Source organism: Hemiscyllium ocellatum, chromosome 15, assembly GCF_020745735.1.
Source record: "Hemiscyllium ocellatum isolate sHemOce1 chromosome 15, sHemOce1.pat.X.cur, whole genome shotgun sequence".
Lineage (NCBI taxonomy): Eukaryota > Metazoa > Chordata > Chondrichthyes > Orectolobiformes > Hemiscylliidae > Hemiscyllium > Hemiscyllium ocellatum.
Window position 1 is genome coordinate 61,796,484 of NC_083415.1, and position 21,367 is coordinate 61,817,850.

Here is a 21,367-nt window from a genome sequence, read left to right on the forward strand (position 1 = left end):
ACAACTGAAAAATTTAAATTTATTTCAAATTTTAGTCAAGAAGTGCTTGACAAAATGTGCAAGTAAAGACAGTTTAATACCTCGGCAGAACCTTTCATCAGTTAAGCAGAGAATCTTTTGCTATTCATCTCCAGAATTTTCTACTTCTAATTTCAGTCGCCCATGGGGGTGAGGAGAGGATCAGTTTTGCTTGACAGTTGCACTAATGATTGATCTCACTGTGCTGATGCCTCAGGGATGCACAGGAATAAGGCAAGGCCAGGAGGGTAGTGAAGTTGGAAACCTGCTTGTCTCCAGTTTTAATACCTCAAGGAGTTTAATAGGCTGTTTATTACTAGGCTGGGGAGTGTCAAACGTTGAAAATCACCAAGCCTGGAATGTATGATGCTCTTTAGTGCATGTGGAATAATTAAGTTTTTTTTTTAATTATAAAAGTTTCTTAACATGAGGGTGTTTTATTGTGGAATGGGCGCAATATCTTTTTAGTTGACCATGATGGCCACTTTACATGCTGAGGCTTCTGGCCATCCGATATGCTACTTCCTCTTTTCAGCAAGATAGTGGGCAAGGCCCATTGTGGTTGTTCCCTATCTTTGATGTACTAAGCTGGTAGCTCCCACCTCCCGGGATAGCTCAGCACCACTAGCTGGACATCAAACCACCACTTGACCAATTAGGAAAACACCATTTGAAGATTGCATTCCATCGTTGACAAAAATACAATGTGTGATTGGGACCTTAAAATCATCAAGTCCTTACTTTGATATTCTATTCTTTGCACTCTCCAAAATGGTATTTATTTCAGTTTATTATCAAGCCTAAGATCATTGGCAATAAACGTGTTTGCTCATAACTTAAAATGACAGACAATTTCACCCTGAATTTAAAAATAATATCATGTTACTTGGCAGAGTATTTATCATCAAAACTAAGATGTGATGCAGTGAAATGAACTCTACTTCAGCTTCAGGGATCCCTATTTACATCCAGAGATGATTGATAACATGAGTGTTCCTATGGTGAAATAAGTTTAGATAGTCTCAACCAAGTTTACATTATTGACGATCTAATACACAAATTAATCATAATTTGGCACAAGGTTGATAGTCTGCTTCAGGATGCTTCTTGTGGAAAATTGAAAAGTAATCATAGTGAAACATTGGTATTTCTTAAAAATGGAGAGTAAAATACACAATTGGCATAGTGTAGGGGAACTTTTGACTGAACCTAATGGGGTTATAAATGCTCTGCATGAGCTCTGTGCTAACATAATGGTGAGTGGATAAAATTTCCAATTGATAGGGCTGGCATAATCACAGCCCAGTTGGGAATTAGCCCTTAAGCAATCCCTAGCTGATCATTATTTGAACAGTTAAGGGACTTAATTGGTGACAGAATGGGAAGATCATGTAGAGGTCTTTCCATACGAAACTTAATTCCAAGGGAGGCAAGAATGCGGAGGGTTCTGATATGCCACTGATTCACCAAATAAAGTTGTCTCCCTGCTTCAAGCCTAGAAGACTTCACTTGAGAAGGAAGGCTCACTTCATGAACTTTGAAGAGGAATTCTGTTTTTGATGCATATATTGTCTTCCAGGTTGTAAAAAATGTTGGAAACTCCAGATTTAATGAACTTCTGGAAGCTAATCTCCCAAGTTCATCAGTAAAACCAACAACTGACAGTCCCATGTGAGTAAAAACCAACAGGAAATTGTATATTGAAAAGTAAAATTAAAACACTAATACCAAACTCTTTCAAAGATAATACTAAATGCATTCTTTCAGTATTTATTCTTGTGCCTGTAAAGTAGTTGCCTCAGTAGAGGCTCCTGTCTTATCATTCTCCACAATATCCAAGGCTTTTTTCTGTAAAATTGATATCCATAAGGCCATAGCAACAAGTGTTTGTAGATTGTTAGTCCAGTTGGCACATGTATATTTATGCAGAATTGCAATTATCCAACCTGAAAATTGTCCACATTTTTGACACTTCCTCACCTGATCAAGTCTGCACTACCGATAAGATGCGCATAAGAGCCAAGGAAGAATGAAGATACTGCACACTGCCTTTGTGACCTGCTAATTCATCGTGCAAATACAGGGGACAGACACAGAATTGTTCAATTTATATGTCCAAATTTTTCTTTTTTTTTAAGTTTAGGGGTGAGTGCATTAGCTGGTAACTATTTCACTTCCCTCAAACCGAGAAAACACATTGTATCACCTGCCAATCAGCCCACTGAAAGCTAACCAGCAAACATGGTGGGTTTATCAGCAAATCACAGGTGTCGACATTGGCATCCTAAGTTGCAACAAGTTGATGGCCAATCAAAGGCTCCTAGCTACTGACTCCAAAACTTCTGTGGTTGAAGCTTACTCCTCGGAGGGACCAGTTGTGAAAAGTTAAGTACTGTTTAGACTCTTCCATTCAAATTGTGGTCACGTGATAGAGAGGTCAACAGTGGTGGAAGCAAAGGAAGGAGGTGGCTTTCAGAGGCCACTCCCTTACACCCAATGGTTTCAATTATCCTGAGAATGATTAATTCCCAGTTGGGAAACTCGCCACCATTCTTGCTCATCAATAAGGCAGGTTATCAGTGAAGTGGTGAGCTGAGGTTCTCATTCAATGAATAATTGGATTGCAAAGATGATTCTCGATAGGAGTGAGATAAGCAGGGTAGTTGTCATGGGGGACTTAACTATCCAAATATTGACTGGGATCACTACAGTACGACTTCTATAGATGGGTCAGTTTTTGTCCAGTGTGTGCAGGAGGGCTTCCTGACACAGTATGTAGACAGGCCTACAAGGGGCGAAGCCACTTTAGATTTAGTACTGGGTAACAAGCCTGGCCAGGTGTTAGATTTGGAAGTAGGTGAGCACTTTGGAGATAGCGATCACAATTCTGTCAGGTTTACTTTAGTGATGGAAAGGGATAGGTGTACTCAAGAGTTACAGCTGGGGGAAGGGAAATTATGATGCAATTAGGAAAGATTTAGGAAACGTAGAATGGGGAAGGAAACTGCAGGGGAAGAGCACATTAAAAATGTGGAGCTTATTCAAGGAAAAGCTCCTGTGTGACCTAGATAAGTATGTACCTGTCAGGTAGGGAGGAAGATATATAACACGTGAGCCGTGGTTTACTAAGGAAGTGGAATCCCAGGTCAAGAAGAAGAAGGCGGCTTATGTTAGGACAAAATGTGAAAATTCAGGGCGCTTGAGGGTTACAAGGAAGTCAGGAAAGACCTAAAAAGAGAGCTCAGAAGAGCCAGGAGGGACATGAGAAATTGTTGGCCGATAGGATCAGGGTTAACCCTAAGGATTTCCATAGATATGTCAGGAATAAAAGAATGACGAGAGTTAAATTAGGGCCAATCAAGGATAATAGTGGGAAGTTGTGTGTGGAGTCAGAGGAGATAGGGGAAGCTCTAAATAAATATTTTTCGACAGTGTTCACTATAGAAAATGAAAATGTTGACGAGGATGATACAGAGATACTTGCATCTAGACTGGAAGAGATTGAGGTTCACAAGGAAGAGGTATTAGAAATACTGTAGAGTGTGAAAATAGACAAGTCCCCTGGGCCGGATGGGATCTATCCTAGGATCCTCTGGGAAGCAAGGGAAGAGATTGCCGAGCCTTTGGCATTGATCTTCAAATCATCATTGTCTACAGGAATAGTGCTTGAGGACTGGAGGATAGCAAATGTGGTTCCCTTGTTCAAAAAGGGTAATAGAGACAACCCTGGTAATTACAGACCAGTGAGTCTCATTTCAGTTGTTGGTAAAGTGTTGGAAAAGGTTATAAGAGAGAGGACGTATAACCATCTAGAAAAGAATAATCTGATCAGGGACAGTCAGCATGGTTTTATGAAGGGTAGGTCGTGCCTAATGAATCTTATTGAGTTTTTTGACAAAGTGACCAAACAGGTAGATGAGAGTAAAGCGTTTGGTGTGGCGTAGTTATATTTCAGCAAGGCGTTCGATAAGGTTCCCCACAGTAGGCTATTATACAAAATGCAGAGGAATGGGATTGTGGGAGACACAGCAGTTTGGATCAGTAATTGGCTTGCTGAAAGAAAACAAAGGGTTGTAGTTGATGGAACATGTTCATCTTGGTGTCCGGTTACTAGCGGTGTACCGCAAGGGTCGGTGTTGAATCCACTGCTGTTCGTCATTTTTATAAATGACCTGGATGAGGGCTTAGAAGGGTGGGTTAGTAAATTTGCTGACGACACTAAGGTCGGTGGAGTTGTGGGTCGTGACGAAGGATGTAGTAGGTTGCAGAGAGACATAGATAGGATGCAGAGCTGGGCTGAGAGGTGGCAAATGGAGTTTAATGTGGACAAGTGTGAGGAGATACACTTTGGCCGGAGTAATCAGAATGCAAAGTACTGGGCAAATGGTAGGATTCTTGGGAGTGCAGATGAGCAGAGAGATCTCGGTGTCCATGTACACAGATCCCTGAAAGTTGCCACCCAGATTGACAGGATTGTTAAGAACTGAAAATGTGTTGCTGGTTAAAGCACAGCAGGTTAGGCAGCATCCAAGGAACAGGAAATTCGACGTTTCGGGCCAGAGCCCTTCATCAGGAATTGTTAAGAAGGCATACAATGTTTTGGCCTTTATTAATAGAGGGATTGAGTTCCGGAACCAGGAGGTTATGCTGCAGCTGTACAAAGCTCTGGTACGGCCACACTTGGAGTATTGCGTACAGTTCTGGTCACCGCATTATAAGAAGGATGTGGAAGCTTTGGAAAGGGTGCAGAAGAGATTTACTAGGATGTTGGCTGGTACGGAAGGAATGTCTTACGAGGAAAGGCTGAGGGCCTTGAGGCTGTTCTCGTTAGAGAGAAGAAGGTTGAGAGGTGACTTAATAGAGACATACAAGATAATCAGAGGGTTAGATAGGGTGGACAGGGAGAGCCTTTTTCCAAATATGGGGATGGCAAACACGAGGGGATACAACTTTAAAGTGAGGGGAGATAGGTATAAGACAGACGTCAGAGGTAGTTTCTTTTCTCAGAGTAGTAAGGGTATGGAATGCTTTGCCTGCATCGGTAGTAGATTTGCCAAGTTTAAGTGCATTTAAGTCGTCATTGGACAGGCAAATGGACATACATGAAATAGTGTAGGTGGGATAGGCTTCAGATTAGTATGATAGGGCAGCACAACATTGAGGGCCGAAGGGCCTGTACTGTGCTGTAATGTTCTATGTTCTATGAATACAAAGTAGCGTAGTGGTAGTGTCAAAGGACTAGTAATCCAGTACTCCAGACTAATCTGCGAGGGACATGGATTCAAATCCTACTATGGAAGATCGATAAATTCGACGTCAATAAACATTTGAAATAAAAAACTAGTCAAATGGCGACAATTGGCAGAATCTTAGAGTTTGAGCAAAGTGGCCTATGCAAGATGTGTGGCCAAATAACGTGACAAATGCAACAAAGCCCATTTCAATTTTGAGACTATCTTGCTTCACCTTTTATGATTTTCATGTGTGGCGTAGCAAGATTCTCACTAGGTCATAATGAGATGCCAATTGACAGTCACGATTGATTATTAAATCAGACTACCATTCACACAAACTCGTCACATAAGCTAGATGTCAAGAAAATTCAACAAAGAAAACAGAACAAGCATCTGACATATTCAGTTTGGTACTTGGTCTAAGCAACCTCCATAATGGAAACCAGGCACCAATATCTCAGGATACAGAACATAGACATCAGCCACATGCACCTTATGTTTACAACATTGGCATCTGACATGTGACAGCCTTTAAGACATATCTTGGCGCATCTCCAGTTTACTTATAGGTCATTTCTACACTTCAATACTGTATTTCAGGCTGCTCTGGCAAATATCATTATACTTCTGCACCAAGGATACTTTGTGCTCAGGGACATGCACTCAGTTTGTATACTGAACCAGGCTGCGTCCCTGGACTTGTCATTCGCTATCGTAGCACTCATTCACTTTGACCCTACCTGGATACTCAAAGCATTCCTGTGCTGCATTGCCTTGGCTTCTCTTTTGCACTTTGCCATCCTTACTTGGTCTGGTCTCCATGTGACTTTAGACCCACAGCAATGTGGTTGACTCTCAACTGCCCTGTGGGCAATTCGGGATGAGCAATAAATACTGGCCTAGCCAGTGATGCCTACATGTTGTGAATGAATTTTAAAACATATTTTTGAGTGTAGTGAGCACCATCTTGTCAAGGGCAGCCATTCATAAGTCCTCCTTAGTATGACCCCTACATCCCCAAAAAGTGTTGATATTCTGTAGTAGCAGTACCTCACAAACGGAATATTGCTCATCGTAGTGATCCTGATTTGCATGATTACAAATGTTTGTCGTCAGTAAAGACTACAAATTTATTTGGTGGGAAAGAATGCAACATATATGCTATATGGCAACAATTAAAAAATATTTAATTGCATGTTAGTCAACATGATTTTGAAATTTTTACGTTCTTTAGGTCTCCAATATATGACTCTCTGTTTCTCTCTGCCAATAATTTTCCATAGCCAGCCTAAGATGTGACTGTGTACTGTGTAACCTCTAATGTTTAGTTCTCTTTCTGAGGGTTAATACAGGTTTTGCACCTCTCAATTTGCCTTTAGTTAAATTTGGAACTTCATACGAGTAAATTACAAACCAACATTATTTTGTTTCTCACTGCATTCATTTCATCTTTATTTAATTACAATTTTCATCTTTACAACAGGGCATATCAACAGTGGTCTTTCATTTGGACATTGTTTTGCCTAAATCTGAACTGATTGATATATTTGTTATTTTAAAGGACAATGCGGAAAGATTACATCATATCAAAATACATAGATCGTCAATATGTGAAAAAGAGCAATAGTACTCCTGTGACAAAGTTGAATAATTTATGCACTGCTGTAACATGCAAGGATATATTTGCATTGATACAGGCCTATGCTGAAAAGGTCAACCTTAGTGAATCATTGCCATCTTATGCACAGGTAAGAGCGGCATTGGTCAGACCAAACTGACTAGTTTACTGAAGGAAAAATAAACTTTCTTTTGTATTGTACTTTCTTAAATTTTGGTGAAGTTATCAAACCTATTCAGATATAAGGATATTTGGTAGAACAATAATTATGTTATTTAGACAAATATAGCGATAATGAGTAAACTGGAAAGAGATTATCTTGGTTTTCTGTGGTAGTGGTTGTGGGGGAATGCCGTTCAGGTCACCAAGGTACTTCTACACTTTGAATCGTGTTTTGGGAATCTTTAATGTTCTCCCACACCGACCAGATGTGACCTTGACCCTGACATTTATTGTGGGTGTGGGGCTGGTGGGCAGTGCTGAAAATATGCTAACCTAAAGTCTGTAAAGAATTTAAGGACAGAATTTCATTTAAGATGTATATCTTTATTTCCCAGCCAGCAGTCAGTTCAAAACAGTTTCTGAGGATATAGTGATGTTGTGGAAACATAACTGGTCTAGTGCCCAAGCTAATGCTAGGGGACATGGGTTCAGATATCACTATGGCAGCTGGTGGAATTTGAATTCAAGTCTTAATAAATCTGTAATTGAAACCTAGCCTCATTCAGGGTAATCATGACAGCTGCTATTGACTGTTGATTCATTATTGCCCTTTAGGGAAGGCGTCTGCCATCCTCACCTAGTCTGGCCTATCGATCCACAGCAAAGGTCTCAATGCTGAACTGAAATGTCCTAGCAAGGTGTTCCTTTGCTGTCACTGGGTCAAAATCCTGGAAGTCTCTCCCCCTCAGCAATGTGGTCTGTCTACAGCACATTGACTGCTGCAGTTCATGAAGGAAGCTCAGCAGCACTTTCTCAAGGGCAACTAGAGATGAGCAATACATGAATAAAATAAAGAACTGCAGATGCTGAAAATCTGAAGCAAGAACAACTTGCTGGTGAAACTCAGCAGGTCTGGCAACATCTGTGGAGAGGCAGCAAAGTTAGCATTTCAAGTTTCCAAAGGTCACCGGGCTCAAAATGTTAACTCTGCTTTCTGTTTATTTTTATGGACCAGACCAGATCCCCTGCAAATATATCAAGGAGCTGGCCAAATCCTAGCATTTCTTATTTAAAGGAAAGTGTCAGGTGCTGTGTTGCAGATGTGATTCAATTGGATATGGTACTCGGTTTTAAGCAAAGCATACTTTATACTTAAACAAAAACAGAAATTTCTGGAAAACCTCAGCACATCTGGCAGTATCTGTGGAAAGACAATCAGAGTTAATGTTTTGGGTCAGGTGACCCTTCTTCAGAACTGATGGTTGCTTGGAAAAGGTTGTGTTTTATACAGAAGGTAATGTGGGGGGGGGGAGATCAGTAGTAAATGATTGATGGAGATAAAGCTGAAAGCAAGAGAAGAACAATTTGACGGACAAAGAAATGGATAACAATCAGTCGAGGAGATTGAATAGCTGCTTAGGACAATTACGGGCTAACAGCAAGCCATATGAGAACAAGGACTGCTGTGTGGGCATTGAGGTAAGGACATGGGACAAGTTGCCTCAAACCTTAAAATTTTTGAACTGGATATTGAGTCCAGAAGGCTGTGGAGTTCCAAGCAGAAAATGCTGTTCTTCCAGCTTGTGCTGAGCTGCGCTGGAGTCCTGCAGCAATCCCAAGACAGAGATGTTAGCCAGGAGACAAGGTGATGAAGTATGTTGTTCCTTGGATGACATCGCTGCAATGCTCCAGTAAAGCTCAGTGCAAGCTGGAAGAATAGCACCTCATTTTCTGCTTAGGAATTCCATTGCCTTCTGGAGTCAATACTAAGTTCAACAATGTCCTTACTGCAAATGTGTTGCTGGTCAAAGCACAGCAGGCCAGGCAGCATCTCAGGAATAGAGAATTCGACGTTTCGAGCATAAGCCCTTCATCAGGAATAAGAGAGAGAGAGAGCCAAGCAGGCTAAGATAAAAGGTAGGGAGGAGGGACTAGGGGGAGGGGGGCAATGGAGGTGGGATAGGTGGAAGGAGGTCAAGGTGAGGGTGATAGGCCGGAGTGGGGTGGGGGCGGAGAGGTCAGGAAGAGGATTGCAGGTTAGGAGGGCGGTGCTGAGTTGAGGGAACCGACTGAGACAAGGTGGGGGGAGGGGAAATGAGGAAGCTGGAGAAATCTGAATTCATACCTTGTGGTTGGAGGGTTCCCAGGCGGAAGATGAGGCGCTCCTCCTCCAGCCGTCGTGTAGTTGTGTTCTGCCGGTGGAGGAGTCCAAGGACCTGCATGTCCTCGGTGGAGTGGGAGGGAGAGTTAAAGTGTTGAGCCACGGGGTGATTGGGTTGGTTGGTTCGGGCGGGCCGGAGCTGTTCTCTGAAGCGTTCCGCAAGTAAGCGGCCTGTCTCACCAATATAGAGGAGGCCACATCGGGTGCAGCGGATGCAATAGATGATGTGTGTGGAGGTACAGGTGAACTTGTGGCGGATATGGAAGGATCCCTTGGGGCCTTGGAGGGAAGTGAGTGTGGAGGTGTGGGCGCAAGTTTTACATTTCCTGCGGTTGCAGGGGAAGGTGCCGGGGGTGGAGGTTGGGTTGGTGGGGGGTGTGGATCTGACGAGGGAGTCACGAAGGGAGTGGTCCTTGCGGAACGCTGATAGGGGAGGGGAGGGAAATATATCCTTGGTGGTGGGGTCCGTTTGGAGGTGGCGGAAATGGCGGCGGATGATACGTTATATGCGGAGGTTGGTGGGGTGGTAGGTGAGAACCAGTGGGGTTCTGTCTTGGTGGCGGTTGGAGGAGCGGGGCTCAAGGGCGGAGGAGCGGGAAGTGGAGGAGATGCGGTGGAGGGCATCGTCGATCACGTCTGGGGGGAATCTGCGGTCCTTGAAGAAGGAGGCCATCTGGGCTGTGCGGTGTTGGAATTGGTCCTCCTGGGAGCAGATGCGGCGGAGACGAAGGAATTGGGAATATGGGATGGCGTTTTTACAGGGGGCAGGGTGGGAGGAGGTGTAGTCCAGGTAGCTGTGGGAGTCAGTCGGTTTATAATAGATGTCTGTGTTGAGTCGGTCGCCCGAGATAGAAATGGAAAGGTCTAGGAAGGGGAGGGAGGAGTCTGAGACAGTCCAGGTGAATTTCAGGTCGGGATGGAAGGTGTTAGTAAAGTTGATGAACTGTTCAACCTCCTCGTGGGAGCACGAGGCAGCGCCGATACAGTCATCGATGTAGCGGAGGAAAAGGTGGGGGGTGGTGCCAGTGTAGTTGCGGAAGATGGACTGTTCCACATATCCTACGAAGAGGCAGGCATAGCTGGGCCCATGCGGGTGCCCATGGCAACTCCTTTAGTTTGGAGGAAGTGGGAGGATTGAAAAGAGAAGTTATTCAGGGTGAGGACCAGTTCAGTCAGTCGAAGGAGGGTGTCAGTGGAAGGGTACTGGTTGGTGCGGCGGGAAAGGAAGAAGCGGAGGGCTTTGAGTCCTTCGTGATGGGGGATGGAGGTGTACAGGGACTGGATGTCCATAGTGAAAATAAGGCGTTGGGGACCGGGGAAGCGAAAATCCTGGAGGAGGTGGAGGGCGTGGGTGGTGTCCCGAACGTAGGTGGGGAGTTCTTGGACTAAAGGGGACAGGACCGTGTCGAGGTATTGGGAGATGAGTTCGGTGGGGCAGGAGCAGGCTGAGACAATGGGTCGGCCGGGGCAGGCAGGTTTGTGGATTTTGGGCAGGAGGTAGAAACGGGCGGTGCGGGGTTGTGGGACTATGAGGTTGGAGGCGGTGGATGGGAGATCCCCTGAGGTGATGAGGTCCTGGATGGTGTGGGAGATGATGGTTTGGTGGTGGGAGGTGGGGTCGTGGTCAAGGGGGTGATAAGAGGAGGCGTCCGCGAGCTGGCGTTTGGCTTCAGCGGTATACAGGTCAGTGCGCCAAACTACCACCGCGCCTCCCTTGTCTGCGGGTTTGATGGTGAGGTTGGGATTGGAGCGGAGGGAGTGGAGGGCTGCACGTTCTGAGGGTGAGAGGTTGGAGTGGGTGAGAGGGGTGGACAGGTTGAGTCGGTTAATGTCACGGCGGCAGTTGGCTGTAAAGAGGTCGAGGGCGGGTAGGAGGCCAGCACGGGGTGTCCAGGTGGATGGGGTGTGTTGGAGGCGGGAGAAGGGGTCGTCAGAGGGTGGGCGGGAGTCTTGGTTGTGAAAGTAGGCACGGAGGCGAAGGCGGTGGAAGAATTGCTCAATATCTCGCTGCGTGTTGAACTCATTAATCCGAGGGCGTAGGGGAATGAAGGTGAGGCCCCTGCTGAGGACTGATCTTTCATCCTCAGAGAGGGGGAGATCTGGAGGGATGGTGAAAATCCGGCAAGGCTGGGAGCTAGGACCTGGTGTGGGACTGGAGCTGGAGCTGGGGCTGGGGGCGGGGTTAGGGGCGGGGACAGAGATCGAAGTGGGGCGGAGTTAGACGTGGTGACGTTGCTCGATGTGGGGGCGGGGTCATGCGTCGTGACGGAAATAAGCGTGGGGGCGGGGTTACGTGAAGCGACGAAAGACGGCGTGGGGGCGGGGTTATGTGTGGTGACGAAGGTTTGCCACCTCACCTTCATTCCCCTACGCCCTTGGATTAATGAGTTCAACCTCAACTTCATTCCCCTACGCCCTCGGATTAATGAGTTCAACCTCACCTTCATTCCCCTACGCCCTCGGATTAATGAGTTCAACACGCGGCGAGATATTGAACAATTCTTCCGCCGCCTTCGCCTCCGTGCCTACTTTCACAACCAAGACTCCCGCCCACCCTCTGACGACCCCTTCTCCCGCCTCCAACACCCCCCACCTTTTCCTCCGCTACATCGATGACTGTATCGGCGCTGCCTCGTGCTCCCACGAGGAGGTTGAACAGTTCATCAACTTTACTAACACCTTCCATCCCGACCTGAAATTCACCTGGACTGTCTCAGACTCCTCCCTCCCCTTCCTAGACCTTTCCATTTCTATCTCGGGCGACCGACTCAACACAGACATCTATTATAAACCGACTGACTCCCACAGCTACCTGGACTACACCTCCTCCCACCCTGCCCCCTGTAAAAACGCCATCCCATATTCCCAATTCCTTCGTCTCCGCTGCATCTGCTCCCAGGAGGACCAATTCCAACACCGCACAGCCCAGATGGCCTCCTTCAAGGACCGCAGATTCCCCCCAGACGAGATCGATGATGCCCTCCACCGCATCTTCTCCACTTCCCGCTCCTCCGCCCTTGAGCCCCGCTCCTCCAACCGCCACCAAGACAGAACCCCACTGGTTCTCACCTACCACCCCACCAACCTCCGCATACAACGTATCATCCGCCGCCATTTCCGCCACCTCCAAACGGACCCCACCACCAAGGATATATTTCCCTCCCCTCCCCTATCAGCGTTCCGCAAGGACCACTCCCTTCGTGACTCCCTCGTCAGATCCACACCCCCCACCAACCCAACCTCCACCCCCGGCACCTTCCCCTGCAACCGCAGGAAATGTAAAACTTGCGCCCACACCTCCACACTCACTTCCCTCCAAGGCCCCAAGGGATCCTTCCATATCCGCCACAAGTTCACCTGTACCTCCACACACATCATCTATTGCATCCGCTGCACCCGATGTGGCCTCCTCTATATTGGTGAGACAGGCCGCTTACTTGCGGAACGCTTCAGAGAACACCTCCGGGCCGCCCGAACCAACCAACCCAATCACCCCGTGGCTCAACACTTTAACTCTCCCTCCCACTCCACCGAGGACATGCAGGTCCTTGGACTCCTCCACCGGCAGAACACAACTACACGACGGCTGGAGGAGGAGCGCCTCATCTTCCGCCTGGGAACCCTCCAACCACAAGGTATGAATTCAGATTTCTCCAGCTTCCTCATTCCCCCCCCGCCCCCCCCCCCCCGTCTCAGTCGGTTCCCTCAACTCAGCACCGCCCTCCTAACCTGCAATCCTCTTCCTGACCTCTCCGCCCCCACCCCACTCCGGCCTATCACCCTCACCTTGACCTCCTTCCACCTATCCCACCTCCATCGCCCCCCTCCCCCTAGTCCCTCCTCCCTACCTTTTATCTTAGCCTGCTTGGCTCTCTCTCTCTTATTCCTGATGAAGGGCTTATGCTCGAAACGTCGAATTCTCTATTCCTGAGATGCTGCCTGGCCTGCTGTGCTTTGACCAGCAACACATATGCAGCTGTGATCTCCAGCATCTGCAGACCTCATTTTTTACTCAACAATGTCCTTAACCCAACCCCTATATACCAGGCCCTGTTATCACATGGGCTACTATTATACACCACCCATTGTTAACCACTAATAGTCCCCTTTAGCAGCTATTCATTATCCTAGGCTGACTGTTATCCACTCTTTTGTCTGCCCAACTATTCTCTCTCTTTGGACTCTATCTCCATCTATCACTTACCCCCTGCCCACTCCCCTTACCCTATCGTTTGCATAAAAACTTTTTCTAAGCTACCATCCGTTCTGAAGAAGGGTCACCTGAGCTGAAACGTTAACTCTGATTTAATTTCTCTCCTTAGATGCTGCCAGACCTGCTGAGAGTTTCCAGCAATTTCTGTTTTTGTCTCTGATTTCTAGCATCCACAGTTCTCTCAGCTTTTAAACTTTATTCTTACTGCACAGTTAAATTACAAAGGAAACAAAGAACAATTGAGCTAACTTTAACTCTATTGGAAAACATAACAGAATAATAGATTATTTAAATACTAAACAGCAACTGTTTCAATATAATAGCATTGTATAAACACACACTTGGCAAAAGTAAATTTAGTAGAATAGATTGTCTCATGCAATGTTTCTCCAGTCCAGGAGGAAAGAACATCAAGAGAAAATTCTGGCAGTGGGAGAAAGAACACAAGCATTTTGCTGTGGCAGGAAGAGATGTATGGCAACCCCAACAACTCCTGCACTCTTGCCTCTGTGGGAGCCTGACTCCACCCTTGCATGCTGCCTTTACTTTTACAACTTCTTTTAAATAACAAAACGCCAAGGCCTCATAACTGTTTACTATGTTGGCTTGGAACAGACCACCATTCATCTCTGTCTCTCTCTTCACAAAAAACACCAAGAAAAAATTCACCTGTTAAAGCCATAGTGTCATCACATTACAGAGAACCAGAGAAGCCCACCAACTGAGTTTAAGAAAAAAACACAGTACTGCAGGGGCATGTTTCATGTGCATTAGGCCTATTCCACAGATCATAAAGTTTTTATATCTGATAAATATTTGTGACTGCTCTTTCTGATAGCCAGTGTAATTGTGTGTTACATTACATCACTCCTTGATTTGAATCTACATTCTACAACATAAAAGCCCTTTTGTTCATAGTAGTTACCCAGTGTTTATAGTAGTTGCCCAGTGGTAAGTAATACGTAAGTATCTGAAATGGCAAGTTTTAACCAGCTTTCAATGAGCTTTAACTTACAACATGCAACTAACTGTAGAAGCAAGTTCCTGCAGATGCTGGAATCTGAACTGATAACAAAAAGTGCTGGAGATCAGAGCCAACCAGGCAGCATTCATGGAGAGACAGCAAGCTAGATGACTCTAGATGTGAGATGACTAGATGACTCTAACTTGCTTTCTTTCCATGGATGCTGCCTGACCCACTGTGAACTCAAGCATTTATTTGTTATCAATGCAACTATAGTTTGACTACCTAAGCTAAATAACTTGTATTAAATCAGGCAATGGGAAATGAAGCAACAGAAGAATTGTGACTTTGCAACTTCCTGAAAGTACTTGTTATTGATAACAAATATCAATGACGGAAAGTGTTCTGCTTTTGAAAGCTAAAATTCTTTATTTTGATGAGCATGAATAATCCACCAAACATTATAGATTTGATGAACGAAAGCAAAGAAAAAGGATTTAAAATCATGAGTAATTGCAAAGGTATCAATTGCACTCTCACTTTATTTTAAACATGTCCTTTGTGTATTTGTATCTGATTGGCAGGAACCAGGAGAGACTGCTCTTCACCTTGCTGTACACCTTGCTGATCTCACCTCCCTTCACATTGTGGACTTTCTTGTGCAAAACTGGTACGTTACAATTCACACACCTTTTCCAAGAGCAAATGCACTTAGAATAGTAATAAATGCTTGCAGTAAAACTACTGTGCTTGTTGTCTCAAAAGCACTTTCTCTATCCAGCTTAACTATAACAAGACTAGTGTGCAATGCCAAGTAGATTTACTTTGGATATAAATATCATGTAGGCTAAGTATGTGCAAGAGCAGTGATATTGGATCGTTTTTTCATTCTGGCCTGAATTAAAATCAATGCAAAGACCTGATTATCCCAACTGACATTTTTGAAGAATGATTACATTAGATTTGGAAAACTTATCTAATTGTCTATTGCCTAAATAAAACTCTTAATCGGTGGTAGCAACCTGGGGCATTTTACCAGACCTCATATCAGACTCTTTTTCAAGTCTGATATGACTTGAAAAATTAACTCCATTTCTCTTGTCACAGATGTTGCCTGGCCTGTTGAGTTTCTCCAGCATTTTCTGCATGTGTTTCAGATTTTCCAGTATCTGTACTCTTTTGCCTTTATTTCCTTTGATATGGTTCCTGACTTGTAAACAGAGAAAATAGGAGCAGTATTAAGCCATTCCACCCTTTGAACTTGCTGTATCATTCAATGTAATCCTGGCTGATCATTCAACTCAAATCCTGTTCTGCTTTCTTTCCCATTCTATAGAACAGGCCATTCAACCCCTCAAACCTGTTACACTGTTCAATGAGATCAAGACTGATATATAGCCTAACTCCATATTATCTGTCTTTCACCAATATCCCTTAATTTTTGCTCAACAAAAATTTATCTATCTCTAATTTAAAATTAATAACTGGTCCAGTATCCATTGCTGATTTGTTCCAAAGAGAGTTCCAAATATCTACCACACTTTGCGTTTACAGATGCTTTCTCACATCTCGCTTAAATGGTCTTGACCTAATTCTCAGACTATGCCCCTAATTTTAGAATCTCAAGCCAGTGGATGTAGTTTATCCTTGTCCTGTTAAAATCGTCAAGACTTTGATCTTATCACCCTTAACCTTCTAAATTCTAGAGTAAACAGAACTAATTTGTATAATCTCTGAAGTCCAATTACACCTGAAGTCCAGGTATAATTGTTGTAAGCTTAACTTTTCTCCCATTATTCATAATACCTCTGTGATATGATTCTTGTCACCTTCTAAACCGTCCAAGCTGCACAAAAATTGTGAAAGTCTGAAATGCCCACTGTTGCCAGTAACACTGAGACATCACTGTGCAGACTATCTGTCTGCCTCCTTATCTATACTGATAAAAATTGCTGGTTTTGGGAATGCTAATGAATTATTCACATTCAAGTCGCACATGTCCTGTTTGAAACCCACCCATCACTCTTCAGCCCTATATCAGGACAAGAAAACCTAGCCCAATATCTCGTCTGTCTTTTGATCAGATTGTTTGTCAATGTTTGTCCTACTCCTCTATCAGTTTCATGACAGTACTGAATGTGTGAAAAGTGTTTGTTAAGAATTATGTGTTCTCATTTTGGAGTTCATTTCAAAGGAGGTGATTGTTATGACATGGGGTAAACTCCCCCTGTTAATTTAAACCAGCAGCACAGAAAAGATTTATCACGTGCAGTAATCTGTGAAAATTCAAGAGGCCAGGAACTATTTAAAGTGAAATGTAACAATTTTATTTCTTAAAGTATAACTGAATAATTAACTCACAACTATTTACAGCCCATTCTAATCCATCATTTATTTTCCCTTCTGTAATACTAGTCCAATAAAACCACCAATTAAGATTTATCAAAATTCAAATTTCAAAACCAGCCAGCTATCAAATCTTGGTATCTTCCTCTGTAGATTTTCTTCTTCTTAGGGATTTCTGTTTCACAGGTCACTGATCGATAAAGGTACCTTTTAAGAGAGCTATTTTTCAGTTAATCTGTACACGCTGGTGGCTTGGCAGTTCTCCATTGACTGTTCAAGTTTTTCCTGTCTCATACCCTCAAAGCATTGGATTGTATCATTGGCTTTTAAGCTTGTCAATATGCTAAATTCAAACTGGATTGGAGTTTGGTATTTTGGGAGTATAATTTAAACTGATTGGCCAAATTTAAATTTGTTTTGCCGTCTCCAAGCAACTCAGTTAATCTACCTGTTTGATCAGATGTTACATTGTTACCTTATTCAGAATACTTGGTGTTGTGTCAGGTAGTTCTGCTAGCTTTTAACTCTCTTAAAGGTACAGTACCCCTTACACCTTCATAACATAACCAACTGAATTAGTTGTATTAGCTTGAATTCAAACAGCATTTTCACTAATCCGTGGGGAGAAAGGATGGAAAGAATGCCCAAGTATATTTCCAGACAATAGTCCAGTACAGCAAAACTGTACATGGATAAGAAACTTAATCCGGTCAAAGACTTAACTAGCTTTAAATCCTTACAGGCCATTCAGCCCAACAGGTCCACATTGGCCCTCCAAAGAGCATCCCACCTAAACCCACCCCCTACCTTGTAACCCTGCATTTTCAAAGAACAAAGAAAATTTACAGCTCAGGAACTGGCCCTTTGGCTCTCCAAGCCTGAGCTGATCCAAATCTGCTGTCTAAACCTGTCGCACACTTCCTAAGCATCTGTATCCCTCTGCTCCCCACCTACTCATGCATTTTAAGTGAATCTACCATGCCTGCCTCTACTACCTCTGTTGGCAACACGTTCCAGACACCCACCACCCTCTGTGTAAAGTACTTGCCATGTGTATCCCCCTTACGTTTCACCTCTCACCTTGAAAGCATGACCTCTCGTTATTGAATCCTTCACCCTGGGAAAAAACTTATCTCTATCTACCTTGCCCATACCCTTCATGATTTTGTAAACCTCAATCAGGTCACCCTTCAATCTTGTTTTTTCAAATGAAGACAAACCTAACCTGCTCAACGTCTCTTCCTGATGAAGGGCTCTGGCCCGAAACGTCGAATTTCCTGTTCCTTGGATGCTGCCTAACCTGCTGTGCTTTAACCAGCAACACATTTTCAGCTGTGATCTCCAGCACCTGCAGACCTCACTTTTTACTCAACGTCTCTTCATAGCTAGCACCTTCCATACCAGGCAACATCGTCATAAATCTTCTCTGCACCGTCTCCAAAGCATCCACATCCTTTTGGTAATGAGGCGACCAGGACTGTACACAATATTCTAAATGTAGCCAAACCAACGTCGTGCACAATTTTAACATGACCTGCCAGCTCATATACTCAATACCCCGTCCGATGAAGGCAAGCATTGCATAAGCCTTCTAGACCACTCTATCCACCTGTGCAGCCACCTTCAGGGTATAATGGACCTGCACTCCCAGATCTCTAGACTCATCAACTTTTCCCAAGGCTCTTCCATTCACTTTATAATTCGCTCTAGAATTAGACTTTCCAAAATGCATCAACTCACATTTGCCTGGATTTAACTCCATCTGCCACTTCTCCGTCCAACTCTCCCATCTATCTATATTCTCCTGTATTCTTTGACAGTCCCTTATGCTTTCTGCTACTCCACCAATCTTTGTGGCAATCTTCATCCAATGACTAACCCATCTCGTCTACATAATCCCTGAACTCTATGACCAATTCATCTAGCTTGCACATCTGTGGGAGAAAACTGGATCACCCGACAGAAACCCACGCAGACACGGAAAATTTACAAACTCCACACAGTCACCCAAGGGTTGAATCAAATCTGAGTCCGTGGTGAGGCAGCAGTGCTAATCACTGAGCCACTGTGCCAATGCAAGAGTTGTGCTTGCCTAATTTAAGGACCCTGGTATCATGCCAGCTGCATGGACTGTGTGATTGAAATGAAGTAAGCATCATTTACTTCTTACAATAAATTGTAATGCAGACAATTTGAACTTGCCTTTACTAGTTGTAGGTACTCTCCCAGAATATGGGAAAAATGGGAAAGGGAAGACTGCAGATGCTGGAAAAGCAGATAAGTTAGGCAGCATCCGAGGAGCAGGATAGTCAATGTTTCAGGCATAAGCCCTTCATCAGGAATGAGCCCCATTCCTGATGCAGGCCTTATACCTGAAACGTCAATTCTCCTGCTCCTCGGAGGTGCCTGATCTGCTGTGCTTTTCCAGCACCACACTCTCAACTCAGAATATGGGAAAATCAAGTACGCTTTTTATCAAGGTCCTAGTTTTCTCTGTTTTGGAAAAGTAGACAACCTATAGTTATTATAAATTGTGTGACTGATCTTTTTATATATATATACATTCTAGTGGGAACCTTAGCAAGCAAACCATGAAAGGAAATACAGCTGTCCATTACTGTTGTCTATTCAATAAAGCAGAATGCCTCAAACTACTCCTGAGAGCCAGGGCCAACACCATTATTTGTAAGTACTGCAACAGTCATCAGTGAAATATTGTCCAATGCCTGTCACCAAAACAACTAATAAGTTGAATGTAAGGAGCTTCAGGCATCTTCATAGGTTATAGTTCTCATCACTTACAGTCAGAAACTTGTGTTTTTTGACAATGACTGCAGTGGTGTGGAGTCCAATTGCAAACGCATTCACCTCTCCAGTATAGCTCACCCCATTATTTCTATTTTGAACAGAAGCAGCAAAACCATAAAAACACTGAGCCTCTGAGAACCTTGGCTAATCTCTCAGGCAGCCTCCTGTCACTGTCAAGGAATATAAAGAAATTCAGCCCCTGGTTGGTGTTAGGTATGGTGCAGAGTTAGATCTCCTTGTTGTGCTGAAGATTCAGAGGCAGTGCCCTTTATCTGTTGCAGGTGGATGGGTCACCACCTCCCCTGTCCTACTTACGAGATACATCAAGTACTCATTGGCAAATCAAGGAACTCACCATAACATGTACAATAACACTCTGAAATGTTTACAGACACTTGGTGAAAGAAAAGGGTCTTAAAAATTTCCTTCATTGGAATTTGGATGCCTGTATAGAATACTTTTAAGTAACAGTTATGCAGGATCCATCTTGCAACAGAGCACTTGTTTATTTACTTTTTTAAATTCACTTTAGGATATGGGCATCACTGGCTGGCCTGCATTTATTGTCTTTCCCTCATTGCGTTGAGAAAATAGTCCTGAGGTGCCTTTTTAAACCACAACCATGGTATATTTCCAAGTCAAGATGGTGAGAGGTTTGGAGGGAACTTGTTTGCAGAGTAATTACTGAATTCAAAACAGGACTTGTGCGTGCCTAATTTAAGGACCCTGGCATCATAGCTGCTTGGACTGGGTAATTGAAAGCATGCTGAGACATGTTGAGGACATCCCTGTATGCACCCTTCTCTTGTAGAACACCATTGCAGAACACAATAAATGGCTGACAGTCTAGTACTGGACTTCCATGGAGCCACTTAAGGCAGTCTCAAGCAAGGTGATTTCAAACCCACAACATCTCCTGCTTCATTATTAAGTTTTCTGAAAGTTCTTCTTGCCAGCGTGGGTTTGTTGTAATGCAATTTTTTTTTATAATTTTACTGAAACTCAATGATCACAATTCAAAGTTAATAAACTTTACTTGACAAAATTTGACTTAAATCTTTGTTGAAATTTTACTTTCCATTTTTGATAGTAAATGAAAATGGAGAAACTGCTATGGATATTGCTCATAGACTGAAACACCAATATTGTGAAGAACTGGTAAGAAATTGACAAGTTCAGAAATCTTTAATCACTCCGTTTACAAGGACTGGGCTATATAATAATCAGTTTGTAATTTAGTCATGAATCAGCTTTCTTGTTATAACTACATCTTAGAACTGAGATACAAAACAGGACTGGGAATATATCAACCACTTATTAATTGTGGTTAGCTAGTTATTAGAATTGATGACAAAAAATGGTTGCCTCTGTTAATATTGATAAATTGTGGAAACCAGTTTCTACATTGTTTGGAGAATGTTTTGAATTTGTGGCAGATTTTAATTTGATTTTCTGGCTTATTTATACATGATATTAGACATTGCTAGAATTAAACAAAACTATAAGAATTGAGTTTGTTGATCTGTTTAGACCACATATTTGATATTGAAAAACGTGATTTTTTCGAACTATTTATCAACTTGATTGAAATGAATTATGAAAATAATTGAAGCATTATTTTTACTTATATAAACAACCTAAATATTTTTAAAAACATTTGAGATCACTTCACACAGCAAAATGCCTTTAGAAGTGGTGTGAATAGTTCTGTAGCAGGGCAATTAAGCAGAGAGAACAGGAAGAGAGAAAGAAACAATCACCCTTATAATGTGGGAAAGTTGGCAGCAACATCAAATCCCTCAAAAGAGCAATGTGATAACAATCAGATAAACTATTTTATAAT

General features: G+C 43.5%; 1 protein-coding gene across 4 annotated transcripts in view; it reads left to right on the forward strand.

Moving 5' to 3' along the window:
• unm_sa1614 (un-named sa1614) overlaps nucleotides 1–21,367 on the forward strand; it is a 273,238-nt gene that overhangs the window by 210,466 nt on the left and 41,405 nt on the right. For all 4 annotated transcript variants that reach the window (XM_060836540.1, XM_060836537.1, XM_060836539.1 and 1 more), the window contains 5 exons: nucleotides 1,598–1,689; nucleotides 6,814–7,000; nucleotides 14,955–15,040; nucleotides 19,286–19,401; nucleotides 20,615–20,682. In XM_060836540.1, the coding sequence (XP_060692523.1) occupies nucleotides 1,598–1,689; nucleotides 6,814–7,000; nucleotides 14,955–15,040; nucleotides 19,286–19,401; nucleotides 20,615–20,682 (549 nt within the window). The remainder of the gene's footprint in view (nucleotides 1–1,597; nucleotides 1,690–6,813; nucleotides 7,001–14,954; nucleotides 15,041–19,285; nucleotides 19,402–20,614; nucleotides 20,683–21,367) is intronic.